Raw genomic sequence first — 14,826 nt, 5'->3', positions numbered from 1 at the left:
TAAATGTTAGCCATTATCATTATGAATGACAGGATTATATCTGTATACTGGCATTCCCTATGGACGCTGCTCAGAGAGATGCTGATAAAGCACAGTGAACTTGGGATGAAGAAGAGCCTGGAAAAGTGGTGTTGGTGCTTGTTGATTGGATGGAGGTACATCCGTGGGGACTTCTGGCCTTACATGGCCTTGCTCTGCTAGAACTGGGGTAGGGACAGACTCAGGCCCTAAGTCAAAGCCAAGCTGCTGTATCTCTGTCGCCCTCAGTGCCGAAAGGGGCCTCAGGCAGGCAGGCAAGCTAAGAACGAGGTGGGACTCAGGGCACTCCCACACCAGCCCACAGGCATCGGCCACTCTCGGGGCAGCTCAGAGGAGCGTGGCTTAGCTGTAGAGCTCCCAGCTGCCTCTACTTGCTGACAATCCCGATTCCTTCTTTTTTTTTTTTAACTTTTTATTTTTTTTTATTTTTTTTTTAAAGATTTTATTTATTTATTTGAGAGAGAGAGAATGAGAGATAGAGAGCACGAGAGGGAAGAGGGTCAGAGGGAGAAGCAGACTCCCCGCTGAGCAGGGAGCCCGATGCGGGACTCGATCCTGGGACTCCAGGATCATGACCTGAGCCGAAGGCAGTCGCTTAACCAACTGAGCCACCCAGGCGCCCTTTTTAACTTTTTATTAAAGCATACACCCCCCCCCCCCACACACACACATATCATAAGTGTCTAACTTAGTGAATTTTCACAAACCGAACTCAGCTGTGAATCCAGCATGCTGACCAGGAAACAGACCACTGCTCGCCTCCTGGGAGTGCTACCTGTCCTCCTCTAGTCGCGCTCCACAACCCCCTCAAGGGTAACCACCACCCTGTCCAAAGCAGCTTTGGATAAGATCGACCAGCAGTACCTCAATGAGTTTGTGGGTGGTCAGGAACCTGGAGAGGAAGACACCCAGAATGATTTGAAAGTTCATGAAGAAAACACCACCACTGAAGAGTTAGAGGCATTGGGAGAGTCTTTAGGAAAAGGCGATGATAATAAGGACACGGACATCATTACCAAGTTCCTTAAGTTTCTTCTTGGTGTTTGGACTAAAGAATTGAATGCCAAAGAAGATTATGTGAAGCGCAGTGTGCAGGGCAAACTGAACAGTGCTACTCAAAAACAAATTGAGTCCTATCTCAAACCCCTTTGCAGAAAGCTACGGAAAAGGAATCTTCCTGCTGATGTTAAAGAATCCATAACAGATATTATTAAATTCTTGTTGCAGAGAGAATATGTAAATGTACGTTACCATGCTGGGCAGCACTATCATGGTGATGAGCTTATCTAGGTTGTGTGTGCACAATACGTTCATTTGGTGTGGGAGTATTTTACACAGGAGCTTTAAGAATAAATGCGAAAAAGGGGCGCCTGGGTGGCTCAGTTGGTTAAGCGACTGCCTTCGGCTCAGGTCATGATCCTGGAGTCCTGGGATCGAGTCCCACATCGGGCTTCCTGCTCAGCAGGGAGTGCTTCTCCCTCTGACCCTCTTCCCTCTCGTGCTTTCTATCTCTCGTTCTCTCTCTCTCTCAAATAAATAAAATCTTAAAAAAAAAGAATAAATGAATTAGTAGTAAAAAAACAAACAAAACCTTTTATCTAATTCATTGTCAGCTTTATTATTAGGCATTGATAATAAGCTTTTCTGATCACACACACAAAAAAATGCCCCTCCATGAGCACATGAATCACCTGGGGGGCACGATGAATGCAGATTCTGACTCAGGAGTTCTGGGGTGCTCCTGAGACGCCGCATCTCTAACAAGCTCCCAGACCACACCCAGAGTACAAAGGTCAAGTTTAGAACCCTGCTTTATTTCCATGTTTGTCTCTTGGAGACTGATCATGGAAGAGAAAGGGAAGCATCAGAAACCTTGTCCCTGGGCCTCCCCGCTGAAATTTCTGGAAGCAGAGCAGCCCCATCACAGGAGGCAAGGTTGGATTCTGGGTCCTGAAGTGTGCTCTCAGCCATCCACGCTGCTCACAAGAGGTGTATGAATGATCTCAGGACGGGCAGCAACTGGGAAGAGTGGGGTGGTGGGGGTGCAGGCACTGGATTAAGGGGCAGGAGGCCCTCTTCTAGTCCTCGTGGGATGCTGGGATTTTCTGACTCTGACTCAAAAGGCACCACCCACCTGGCCTCCCAGGAAGTTCAAGTCTAGGAAAAATTAGTGATGCTTTGAGTTAAAAGGCCATAAACGTCTGTGATGTTTCTTGCTTGCGTATTTCCTTCTGAGGCAGTTGAGAGATAACCTGATGTAATAATGTGGTTGGGGGGTGGGGGCTGTCTCAGCCTACAATCCTGTGCTTTTGCATCTGGCCATGGCAGAGTGCTTTGTGATTTCGGAAGGTGGCTGAGAGCCTGGGCCAGGGGATGCCCGGAGTGTCCCACGGTGGCCTTGCCTGGCAGGATCAGACTAGGGGAGGGAGGCAGCCAAAGGGACTGGAGCTGGACTGCCAGGGCCTGTTGGGGCCAACTGGAGTCTTGGAGAGGCTGCAGCACCCCTCTTACAGTGGCGGCCTCCCTACCCCATCTCTACCCCGGGCCATCCAGGGCCTTTGGTGGTGAAGGGCTCCCTCTGGCTTTGAGAAGGGCACCAGAGGCTCCCAGACCCTCCAGCAGATGATGTGCTCCCAGCCCACACACCCTCATGTGGGTCTCTCCATGCCCTAGGTCTGGTCCTATACATCATTCATCCCTGTGATAACATCTCCCAGGCACTGACTGTGTGCTAGGGCCTGTGGGCACAGGGCTGGGCTGCGTAGACCGCCGCCCTCAGGGAGCTGGCTGTGTAGACAGGAAGATGTAGGCAAACAAGTAACTATCATTCGGGATGTTGTATGCCCTAACTGGGGGGGCCTCGGGGAGGGAGTGAGGGCCAAAAGTGAAGGAATAGATCAGGGAAGACTTTAAATAGGGGACCCCTCAGAATGAGCAGCAGTTACTTCTAGAAGTCCTGAAACATGCCTCTTACTTGCCACGAGTTTCATAGTGGCTGTAGTCACTATGGTGCATCCACTCTCCCCTCCCCCTCTTGGCCCAGCCCCTACTCATCTGCATCCTCAGTCCCCCAAGCTGCATGGAGGCACCCCCCCACCCATGCCCACACCCCATGCCCCCAGGCTGCCACCACCCATCTCGAAAACATCACGCATCCAGAAAATTCGCCAGCTTCTCGTGGCCCAGACCCCTGCTGGGGTCGCGGAGGGAAGGGGAAAAAGGCCTCTTCCCTCACTCTGTGTTCTGACGCCTGAGCAAGGGCCACCAAATGCACTGTGTGGGCATCAGGGGCAGTGGGAGTTGGATCTCATCTGGTGGTCTGCTCAGTTCTTCAGCTGGGAGGGCCTTAAGGAGGGGGTTCTTTCAAAAGGGCCCTGGGGGGGGGTTGCCTCTCAGAAATTCCTCCTCCCAAAAGGGAGGCCTTTCTCTGATTTGCCCAAGGTTCCTAAGATGCCCCCATTGGGCCCAGAGTACCCCTTTTTGCACCTAGCATCTCCCGTGGCCCCCTGAATCGTACCTCCCCTCCCCCAGAAAGGTTTTGCTGTGCTCCAAACCGTAGAGGGCCTTTTCTGTTCAGATCTTGCTTCAGGGACCCTGGGCAAGAGAGGATCTTCTGGAGCAGTTTATAGAGCATGGTCTTCAAAGGCTTATTGCCTCAGGACACATATCAAATCTCACCCCTTGCCCCAGGAAGATGTACATAATAGAGGCTTGGGTCTTGCTTTTGGACTTTCTGGGTCTTCTTTACCTACCTTCTCACTACTGATTGCCTGGAGTGAACGGTCAGAATGAAACAAAAGGTTTTAGAACCTCACTGGACAATGGGAAAGCGTCTTGCTCCCCAGCATCCAACCAGCCCCCAGAGCTTCCCTACCATCTGCCTTCCCGGCCTCGGGCCCGTATGCCTCTGTCGTGGCAGGAGGCCCAGAGCATGGGGGTCCCAGTCATCTGTCAGACCTGCAAGGGAGGCTGTGTGTCCATTTGCCCACTGGTCCCCCAAAGAGCAATGAAAGCCCTTCCCTCTGCCAGGCAGGCCTTCCTGAAATCAGTTGAACAAGCAGCTGAGCAGAACTGTTCTGGGCATAGATCTTTCTTTCCATTTGGAGATGTGTCTAATTGTTTTTTCCGTTTTCATAGCTGAGACTGATATGGGTATCACCTGCCTCAAGTTCTCCCTGCCTCAGGGATGTAAGTGTTCAAGGCAGTGTGCGGAGGGGGGCAGCCACTGAGGGGAGGAAAGAAAGACCTTACTGGTAGAAGAGTAAATATGTTTAAGACTTTGGGAGAAAAAATGAAGTAGCTGTTTATCTTATGTTGATGAATCAGTAGAGACTTTAGTGGAAACAGAATCCTAGAGCCCCTCAGAACCTTCTGGTTTGTTTGGCCTCATAGAGACACACAGAAGGGAGATACCCGGGGCATCATCAAGGAAGTGCCGGAAATGCCTCGGTGCAGGAGATGCCCCTACAGCATTCCTACAGGGGGTCCTCTAAGCTCTGCTTGAACATGTGGAGTGATGGGGATCTCACTACCTAACAACATGCTTTGGGTAGAAGGGACCACGGATGGCATGAACTCAGCCTTTTTTTGCCATCCAATGCTCCAGTTCCCTCTATAGTCTTCTTTTCGTGTGCTTGGCTCAGGCCCGTTTCTGATGACAAAGAGCTCATTACCTCCTAAGCTGGCTCATCCAGCCTGATCACGCCCTCCCCACCCAGTGCCGGCCCCAGAGACTGAAAGGCGAGCACTGTAGGCCCTGCCTCCCAGTAGCCGCCATCTGGTGGGAGAGGTGGACAGGTGATCAGATAGACATCTCAGGGTGGCCAGCGCAGCAGAGATGTGCATGAGGGCACAGGTCTCAAGGAGGAGGGGGCCGTGATCTCCCTGCAAGGTCTGGGAGGGCTTCTCAGAGGAGGTGGCTCATGAGTTTGGATTTCAGAGGACAACTAAGAATAAGAATCTGTGAAGACCAGAGAGAGGAATAGCCTTCCGGATAGAGGGAGTTGCTGGTGCCTGGCCCAACAGCATGAGCCAGAGCAGTCGGGGTAGGGAGCATTCAAGCAGCGTGGGATCGGTTGGGTGTGAAGTGCCCCGTGGGCGGTGGCCGGAAAGGGGCTACACCCTGCTAAGAATCCAGAGTCTAACCTGATGGTTCAGTGGGGGCAACGAAGGGTTTAAACACAGGAGACTTGCTTAGATTTACATTGGAGAACAGCCCCAGGACGGCAAGGGGGCAGGTCAGATGGATGAGCAGGAGGTGGGGGTAGAGGTGGGAAGAGCAGCCAGGGCTCCCCAGGTGGACCAGCGAGTGGTGGTAAGGAACACATGAACAAGAATCAGACATTGATTAAGAACCTCAGCCCCTCACACACCCTCGTTCCTCTAATCCTTACAACCATTCTATGAAGAAAGAGGCATCACTGTTCCCATTTCACAGATGAGGAAATCAAGGCGCAAAGACATTACACGACCTGCCCAGGTTCGCATGGATAGCAAGTGACAAAGCCAGGACTTGAACCCCTGTCAGCCTGACTCCGGAGCCCCTGCTCGTCATGACTGACCCAGATGGCAGCATGAGTACACAGAGGAGGGGGTGTACCAGCAAGAGACATGCAGTCAGATGGCCATCAGGCATTGCCTGGCAGAACACAAAGTTTGCCACCGTGGGTCATACAGAGAGGCTCTAGTGGAGGGACTAGCTCCTGGGGTGTAGGAGGGTTAAGGAAGCAAACATGGGGGTCGAAGCACCTGGGGACTAGCAACCACAGGAAGCCCTTTTACTCCTATGCTGGAAGGGATCGAGAGAGGAGTGTTTTCCAGAACTCAGAGAGGGCCTGAGCCATGTGAACAGACCCAGCTTCGGCCAGAGATACAGCTCCAAAGCAGCGGCAGCGGGGAGCACACACTCCATCTTCTCTCTCCTGGTACCCTCCACTCTCCTGATGGAACCTTCCAAGTCTAGCCGAAAGCCAGAGGGTGAGGGAACCCAGGAGGTGTGGGCACAGGGCCTCGCCTCTCAGACACAAGGAAGGGCAAAGCATGGTCTGGGCAGAAAGTGAGGCAGAAGCCAGGCTTAGGTGTTGAAGAGGAGAGTGGCGGTGGGGAGGATTCCCCAAGGGAGAGGACCTCCAGGTCCTTAACTGGGGTGACAGTGGATGGTGTGGGTAATGGCACCACTCCCTGAGTCGGGAGGAAATGGAGCTGCTCAAAGGAAGAGCCAATGGGCTGAACTTTGGCTGTGGGGTATGAAGTTTTATGACACAGCTAGGTATCACCTAGGTCTCTGGTGACAGTGGCATATGCAGGTCTGGAGCTCAAGAGAGAGAGAGAAGCTGGGACAGATATAAGGGACTTGTCAGCACAGAGAAAGGGGTTGACGCCTGAGAGTGGGGGTAGTAACCCGGGGAAAGCCCTTAGAGGCAAAGAGAGTCCATTTCCATCTTAAAGAGATGGTGGAGGAGTGGGAGGAGAAAAACAAATAATTGTTTTGTCTGCAAAACAACCTCTTTTGCAGAGGTCTGCAGGACCCTGGGCCGAGCCAGCCCGTGGTGGGCAGCTCTGCCGGTGGGGGTCCCGTTGTCCTGCTTTCAGAGTCTTTCCTCCAGTGTTGTTTCATCCTTGTCTGTGGGGCTGTCTTTAAATGGCGTGTGAACATTACAGTGGGCAAGGTGACCCTCTGGGATCGTCTTGCGGAAGAATACAGCTTTTATTTATTTTTGGTTTTTATATAGAAAAATATGAAAGAAATTCAGCTTTACTAAAGTGTAATACTTGGAATGGCCCTGGAGCCCTGGTGCAGTGTCCAGTCGTCGGATGCAGGAACTCTCCAGAGAACTGCGTGGTTGATCGATCCATGATGCCAGACGACAATGGGGCGCTGTGCCAAGGGACTCCAAGACAACCCCCAGTTCAGCGATTCACTAGGAGGACTCAGCACATGGTCATACAGCAGTGATTTATTACAAAGAAAGAATATAGAGCAGAATCCGCAGGGAGTAAAGGCACATGGGGCAAAGTCTGCAGGAAACCAGGTGGGGGCTTCCACGTGCCTCTCCCAGCGGATCACACGGGACACCCTGAATGTCCCAGCAGTGCCTGGTGACAACACGTGTGAGACGCCATCCGAGGGAGGCTCACTGGAGACTTCGAGCCCGGGATTTTTGTTGGGGGCAGGTCACCTGGGCCCCCTCTGCTCAGCACGTACCAAAATTCCAGGGTCCCGGAAGGAAAGCAGGCGTGCAGCATAAACCGTGGTGTTGGCCCAGACAGCTCAGGCCAAGAGTCACTCTTATCATTGAGGGGATGGCGGAAACTGTCCCCAAATCCAAGTTCCCAGATGCCAGCCAAGGGTCAATCTGGCCAGCAGGCCCTTCTAAGGACGGGGTCGGGAACATGCTCCATTAACCCTTTCCTGCCCAGGCCCCTCGGCCATTCTTCGCTTTCCATTTATGGCAACATGTTGCTGTTTCCAGATGCTGGGTTAGATTTGTTATTATCAAGGTGTAACTAATTTATAGTATTGAGTCTTAATGAATTTAGCCTTACAAAAGCAGGCAAGTGGCCCAGAAATGATTACTTCAAAGAAAACATAAGTCAGAGCAACTCTAAGAATGCTAAGCACACTGGAGTGACATTTCCACCCAAAATAAGAGATCTTTGTTGGCCACATAAAAATCAAATGAGACAATTTCATCTCCTACCATCCTTTTTCAAATGTCCATGTTGCCTTTTATGTTCATGTTTCAAGTTGTTTTTTCTGATAGGAGAACATGGTCAAAACATTTGGAAGCCATTGTCTTAACATTCCTGCAAACCCGTTAGCATTATGAGTGTGTGGGCTAGCCTGCCTCCCTCCCCCTGTGTGCCCTGTCCCTTTGACAGCTGACTCCTGGGTGTGGATGAACCAGCTTTGGAGTAGGAACCTCTATCTGAGGAGGAGGCAGCAGGATGTAGGGGAGAGAGGGGAGGGGGGGCAAGGCTTTGGGTTCCAGGCTCAGCTGTGTGGCTGTGTGCCGTGGTTCAGAGAAATGTCTTAAATGACCTGAGTCTCTGAGTTTCTTCATCTGCAAAGTGGTTTTCTCACTCAACTGGTGGCTCAAAAAAAAAAAAAAACTCTTTTTTTTTTGTTGTTGTTGTTTTATTTGTTGTTTTTATCTTTATACACTTAATCTCCAGCCTAATAATACTTATCAAGTGAACAGATGAATGAATGAATGAATGAATGAATGAATGAATGAATGATCTGTAAGGTCCTATGCAACTCTGACAGACTAGGGATTTGTGATCTGGTCTTTGATTAAGCTCAGGTCTAAATCCCCAATAATTGGGCATTATTATTCCTCCCATGCCTGTTCTGTTCACTTTTCTTGCATTGTTGGATTATAATATGGGTAATAATGTGGCCCCTCCAGTGCCTTCTCTAAAGTACTGTGATTCATTCTCGCCTGTCTGATTTATCCTTGCTTTTGAAATTTAAAAAAAAAAAAAGAAAAAGGTGACGTCTCCACCTGTCCCATTGTCAGCATTCGGACCTGAGCAATTGCTGTGATGCTGTCGTTCTTCCTTAGGGGGCCAGCCTCACCATCTTCTCAGCCAGGTCCTGCTTTCACAAATAAAATGGATGGGGGCCTGGGTGGCTCAGTCGTTAAGCGTCTGCCTTCGGCTCAGGTCATGATCCCAGGTCCCTGCTCCGCGGGAAGCCTGCTTCTCCCTCTCCCACTCCCCCTGCTTGTGTTCCTGCTTTCACTATGTCTCTCTCTGTGTGTCAAATAAATAAATAAATTCTTAAAACAAACAAACAAACAAATAAAATGGAAAGGGGACATGTTCTGTCTCTGGAAACTGGAGGCTAGAGAGCCAAATTGCTAGAAAGGCAGAGTGAAGGTACTCCATGCAGGAATTCAGCTGGGAGCATTTCTGGGAACTTCCTACACAGGCTGAGGCACCCCTGGGCTGGAGGCTCAGGGTGTGGCCAGGCACACCTGCTGTGTCCGATTCCTTGGGACACGGGCGGCCTCACCTGTCCGCTCCAGCCTGGCTGTCTCCCTTTCTCCTACTCCATTCACCTTCCTGCTATGTTCAGCTGAGGTGCGGGGCGGGGGGAGGGGAGGTATCTTTCCAAGGGAACTTAGCACAACAGAGCTGAGGGAGAGGGGAGGAAAGACCAAAGCCCAGAATCGAAGCTCACAGCCACATGGTTTTTTCATCCCAGTGAGCGGGAGGCCCTAGGACTCCATGACACACAGCCTGGAGCTAGGCAAGTCTGCTCAGTTTGGGAGGGTCTCCAGACCAGCCGGTGAGGGTGGAATCTGGAGAGGGTGGGGTCTGGCCGTGACAGCAGGGCAGGCAGGGAATCGGCATCCAGGATGCCCCCACGACCTAACAGATGGTGGCCAGCCATCCCAGCCTGCAGGGGTCCAGCCTGTCTGTCACCAACCCAGGGCCAGGGATCAGGAGATATTTAATCCTGGGGAACAGGTGAGAGCCAGATAGGGCCTTAGTCTGAGCAGGAACCTAAGGTCCATTGGTGGGCTCAGGGGCCAGGCTGGCCTGGTGCTGAGTATCCACACTCTGGAGTCACACAGTGCAGTAGGAACCACCCAGCGACCATGGCAGACAGGGCTGGATGGTAGGACCCAGGCAGCATTTGCTTCTCTCTTCTCCCAAGACCCAAGGAGGCAGGCCCCTAATGGGAGCAGGAAGGTCATGGCCCTCTGTTCTGGTCTTCCTCCCTAACTGAACAGCCCCTGCAATGGCCTGGAGCTGGCCTGGGTGCAGCTGCCAGCGAGGTGTCCCCGGGGCCAGCTCTGGCTGAGTCTTGCCATGCTCCACCAGAGTGGTGGATTTGCTGAGCCCTGGAGAAGGGCCACAGCAGGCTGGTTCTCCTGCCCAGTCTCAGCCCCTGTGGTTCAGGGCCCTCCCCTACCCGCTGCCCACAACCCGGGAGCTGGGAGTCCCATTGAAGAGGTTCCTGGGGCCATCTGGTCTCCTACGGACTCAGGTGAGGAGAAGTCAGCGATTATGTTCACCTCTGCAGATCTGTCTCCTCATCTGAAAAGCTCTAAAGAAGGAAGGGAAGGAGGGGGGAAGACCAGAAGGCTGGTCTGTCGTTCCTTAGTGACCCCTCAGTGCTCCTGGGCGCCTCTGTGCCTCTTCTGTGACTGGCTCCCTCTGGGTTGTGGGCCCATGGAAGGCAGAATTTGAACCTTTCAGGCCCTTGTGCCCAGGGCCCTGGGTCTAGTGAGTGGCTGATAGAACTGTCTATCAAATTGAGATATGATTGAAGGACTCTTGATGATAGTAAAACTCTACAGTATATAAGATAGAGCATCTGTCCCCATCACCTAGAATCTCCTTGTTGGGACATTCTCATAAATGGTGAGGTCGGTCCACCTAGGAGGTGTTAATGTCTCTGTTTTCTCATGACCTCTAGGTCAGGACCTGGATTCTCACCGTGGGCTACACAACTGCCTTTGGGGCAATGTTTGCAAAGACATGGAGGGTCCACGCCATCTTCAAAAATGTGAAAATGAAGAAGAAGGTAATCACTCCTGTTTCAAGATGTTTGCAGTGTTCACTTGGTGTTTATTTAGCAAATATTATTAGGCACCTACAGTGTGCTTAGCCCTGGGCTGTTTGCTGGGGATTCAAGCTACACACAGAGCCCATCCCCAGCACCTTCAGCCTCCGCGTGAAATCAAACAGCTAACAAAGGATTTGCAACACACAGTGGTAAAGGCTGGCTGGAAATGTCTAGGGGCAAGGGGGGGTACAAGCACTCAGGGAAGGCTTCATGTAGGAAGTGCCCCCGATGCTGAGACCTGGAGGGTGAGTGGGGGTTAGCTAGGCAGAGGCCCGTAGAGGGAACTGCACACATGGAGGCCTGGGGAGGGGCTGGGTGTGTTCCCACAGCTGCAAAGGCTCATTGCGGCCAGGACAGGGTATTTGCCAGGACAGGGTGCGAGACGAGCCACAGAAAGGAATCTGAACTTTAACTTGTGGGCAGTGAGGAGCCCTTACAAGAGGGGAGTGAAACAGGACACAGACCAAATGTAATGCTTCCATTTTCACAGAGGCCCTGAGAGAACAGGGCCTTCGTGTGGGTGGAGAGCCTTTGCCACCCGTGTGGTTACATGTAACCAGAACGTTGACTCGACTTGACTCTTAGGATGTAGTCCTAGAGAAACTCTCTCCACCACTGTCGTTTTAACTCTTCCGGTGGCATGGTTCTTCCCATGCTTCTAGAGAGAAAAACGAGTCTCATGACTTTGAAGGCCCTCTGGTCAGCAACTAACACGTGGAGTCTGTCATAATATTCAGAACTTCAAACTGCTTTCAAAGGCACAGCCTCCCCCGGCGCAGGCCTGCAGCGGGCCAGCTGCCTGGCCTGGGAGACGGTGTGCTGGGCTGCTTCTCTCCTTTGCAAGCCTGAGCTGTTTCCCTGTCATCCCCTTCCCAAGGTTTCCGAACCCTCTGGAGTTGGAGCTTGGAGCGGTGGAAGGAGCTGCCATGGTGCTTGCTAGGCCTGGTTAAGCAGACCCTTTAGACTCTCCTAGGGGGCTTTTGTGGGTTTTTCAAAGCCCCCAGATCCAGGACGTTCCCTCCTGCAGCGCCCTTGACATGGATGCCATACTCTCCCAGGGGACCGTGTGGCGATTCCCCCGCCCCCAGCCACATCTGGTGCACAGAAGGCATGCGTGCATCCTTTGCCCACACGGACTCAAGGGGTTGATCCCACTGCAGCAGCCGCCCCTCTTGTTCCGCCCCCTGGAGCATCTGACCTGCCGTGGGTCTTTGAGCAGACATCTTCCTCTTTCAGGGCCTCTGTTTCCTTATCTGGAAAATGGGGCCATATTGAAATGGTACTATCTCCTGGGCTGTGGTTCTGCCTGGTACCCAGTGGCACCACTCATTCATCAGCCCCTCCACCTGCCAGGGCTGCTTTAGGAGCTACTGTCCGGATGAGGGAGGACTGTCCTCTCTGTTCTGCCCCCTGCCCCCTACCTGGACCACCTCAGGGAAACTGCAGGCTGCATTTACAGGGAGGAAAGAGTCTATTTCTGTCACCCACTACCTGTGCTCACCTGAAGGGCCCTCCCTCATGGGCCTCAGCAGCATTTGTGGCAACTCCCTTCTATCTGTAAAATGAGAAGCATGGCCCCCCAGTCCTTCTCAGTCCTGACTGCACATTTCAAGCAAACGGGAGCTTTTGAAAACTCCAGGAAGTAATCCAACCCAAGCCATTTGAAACCACCTCTCTGGGGCTGGAACTGAGCATCAGGAGTTTTTAAGACTTTCCCAGGTGATACTAATATACAGCCAGAGTGGAAGACCTCTGGTCTAGATCAGAGCTACTCAGAGTGTGGGCTGGACCAGCAGCATTGTAGGCATCACCTGGGAGCTTGTTAGAAATGCAGATTCTTGGGTTGTCTGGGTGGCTCGGTCAGTTGAGCATCTGACTCTTGATCTCAGCTCAGGTCTTGCTCTCAGGGTCGTAAGCTGGGGCCCCACGTTGGGTTCCACACTGGGCATGGAGCCTACTTTTAAAAAGAATGCAGAGGGGCACCTGGGTGGCTCAGTTGGTTAAGCATCTGCCTTTGGCTCAGGTCATGATCCCAGGGTCCTGGAATCGAGCCCCGCATCGGGCTCCCTGCTCAGCAGGAAGCCTGCTTCTCCCTCTCCCACTCCCCCTGCTTGTGCTCTCTCTCTCTCTCTCTCTCTGACAAATAAAATCTTAAAAAAAAAAAAAAAAGAGAGAGCAGAAATGCAAATTTTCAAGCCCCACCCTAGCCCAAAGAATCAGAATCCTGGGGTGGAGCCTAGGATCCTGCCTTCTCTCACCAGCGCCCCACCCCAGCCATGCGGATGCAAGCCAAAATTTGAGAAGGCGCACCAAGGGACCAAGTGACTTCTAGGGCCCCTCCTGCACGGTGGCTGTGGTTAGAATTGCTCTGCCATTTATGACAACCCATCTTGGCTTCAAAGAATCACAGTGTTGATTCCTTTGTGTCAATATGTGATTCATCCATATTGTCATCGGTAATAAAGAACTGGCCCTTATTTTCCATTACTCATGTGATCGCTGAGCAAGAACACTCCCAATTGTCTGGCAACAATTGACAAAACATGTCAGGGAAGACGTGGGGAGTTCAGTCATCTGAGAGCTCTACGGGGGCGGGGCTGTGGTGTGGCCACACCTGCTGTGGGGCCTGAGCAAGGCAACTGGAACTCAGGCTGGCGGTGGGCCAGGGGCCCCGGGAAGGGGCTTGTTTGAGAAACTGCCAAAGACTTTGAGTACAAGATTTGGTCACCAGTGTTGTCTGGTACGAAAATGACTAAGGCTAGATGAACACACCATCCCAGGGGGAGAAACTTTTTGTTCTAGTTTTGCTTTCTAGTTATTCCAGAACAGTTTGCAGTGCTGCTGCCAAGCGTCCCTTATCAACAAAGAAGAGGAGGTTAAAGGTGTAGAAGAGAAATTTATACCTTATATGGATCCAAAGCTCAAGTCAGGGAACCAAATTGTCTTAAAAGGGTTGTGGCAAGTACAAGTCAAAACTGGAATCAAATTCCCCATGAGTCCAACCCTTTATGTAGCCAAGGTTGGTTTTTATTGTTGTTGTCTTGTTTTATTGGTTTCTTTTAAAGTTTAGACTTTTTTTTTAAGATGGGTCCTTTCCTTTGTTTACCGACATGTTTACTAGATTTACCTAAGTTTGTAAATGCAATATACACTGGTTTTCATAGTCTTTTTATCTTTCTCTTCCTTTCCTGGCTCGAGCCTCCTCCCCCCAACCCACAATGGCATGCCCTCCCCAACACACATACACAAACTTCACCCCATATGGCCACATTTTTAAAGACATTAAAGGAAAAGAAGCCTTTTAAAGGACATATTGACATGTGAGGACTTAATGCTTCCAAATCTGGTGTTTTTATGGCATGTTACTGTTTTTTTCTAAAGCTCAATCATAAAATCTTGAATTGGAAGACTTACTACGGTCTTTAGTCTGCCTCTTAATAGGACCAAATTGAGACATTGAGGCAAGAGCAGAGATGAGATCTTTTGTTCTGGAGGCAGATATTTTTTTGGAGCACAATGCAAGCTCACTCCAGGGGCACCTGGCTGGCTCAGTCAGTGGAGCAGGCGACTCTTGATCTCGGGGTAGTGAGTTTGAGCCCCATGTCCGTTGTAGAAATTACTTTTAAAAATTTTGTTAATTAAAATAAAAAGCAAGTTCACATGTGACTTGGTACTGTTGCAGATGGTAACATGGGGACAGACCTTCACGTGGGCTCAACTTCAGCAAAATGCCAAGAGAGAGCTTTCAGCAGCTTCACCAGAGAGCACCAGTCATCTGAGTGATATGCATTGCGCAACTCCTGGGGCACCATTCACTTTGTACTCCCCTGGAATGGTGTCCTTGAAACTAGGCGATTTGTTGGTCCTAGCAGAAGGCCAGTCTGAATCAGTCAAAATATCTAAAGTCTCTTGAAGAAATAAACAAATGCTCTGTTTCTCAAGAAATAAACAAATGCTCTTTTCAGGAATCAGACAACTTTTTCTGTAAAAAGCCAGATAGCCAAATATGGACTTTGCCGGCCATAGAGCTGCTGTTGCAACCACTGAACTCTGCTGTTGGAGAATGAAAACAGCCATAGACAAATACATAAATGAATGGATATGGCTGTGTTCCAATAAAACTTTATTTACAAAAACAAACAGTGGGCCAAATCCGTAGTTTGCTGATCCCTGCTCTAAACAACAATGGAAAGTGACATTTAATA

At 51.0% G+C, this 14,826-nt stretch overlaps 1 protein-coding gene across 1 annotated transcript in view; it reads left to right on the top strand.

Moving 5' to 3' along the window:
- The window catches only part of GABBR2 (gamma-aminobutyric acid type B receptor subunit 2), a 343,177-nt gene that overhangs the window by 269,327 nt on the left and 59,024 nt on the right, over positions 1–14,826 (top strand). The window contains exon 12 of the mRNA XM_028108852.2: positions 10,472–10,579. Coding sequence (XP_027964653.1) covers positions 10,472–10,579 — 108 coding nt within the window. The remainder of the gene's footprint in view (positions 1–10,471; positions 10,580–14,826) is intronic.

Source organism: Eumetopias jubatus, unplaced genomic scaffold (assembly GCF_037043125.1).
Source record: "Eumetopias jubatus isolate StellerSeaLion01/CBP00866 unplaced genomic scaffold, mEumJub1_p1.0 scaffold_15, whole genome shotgun sequence".
Classification (NCBI taxonomy): Eukaryota; Metazoa; Chordata; class Mammalia; order Carnivora; family Otariidae; genus Eumetopias; species Eumetopias jubatus.
This window is presented reverse-complemented; position numbering and strand designations above follow the sequence as displayed.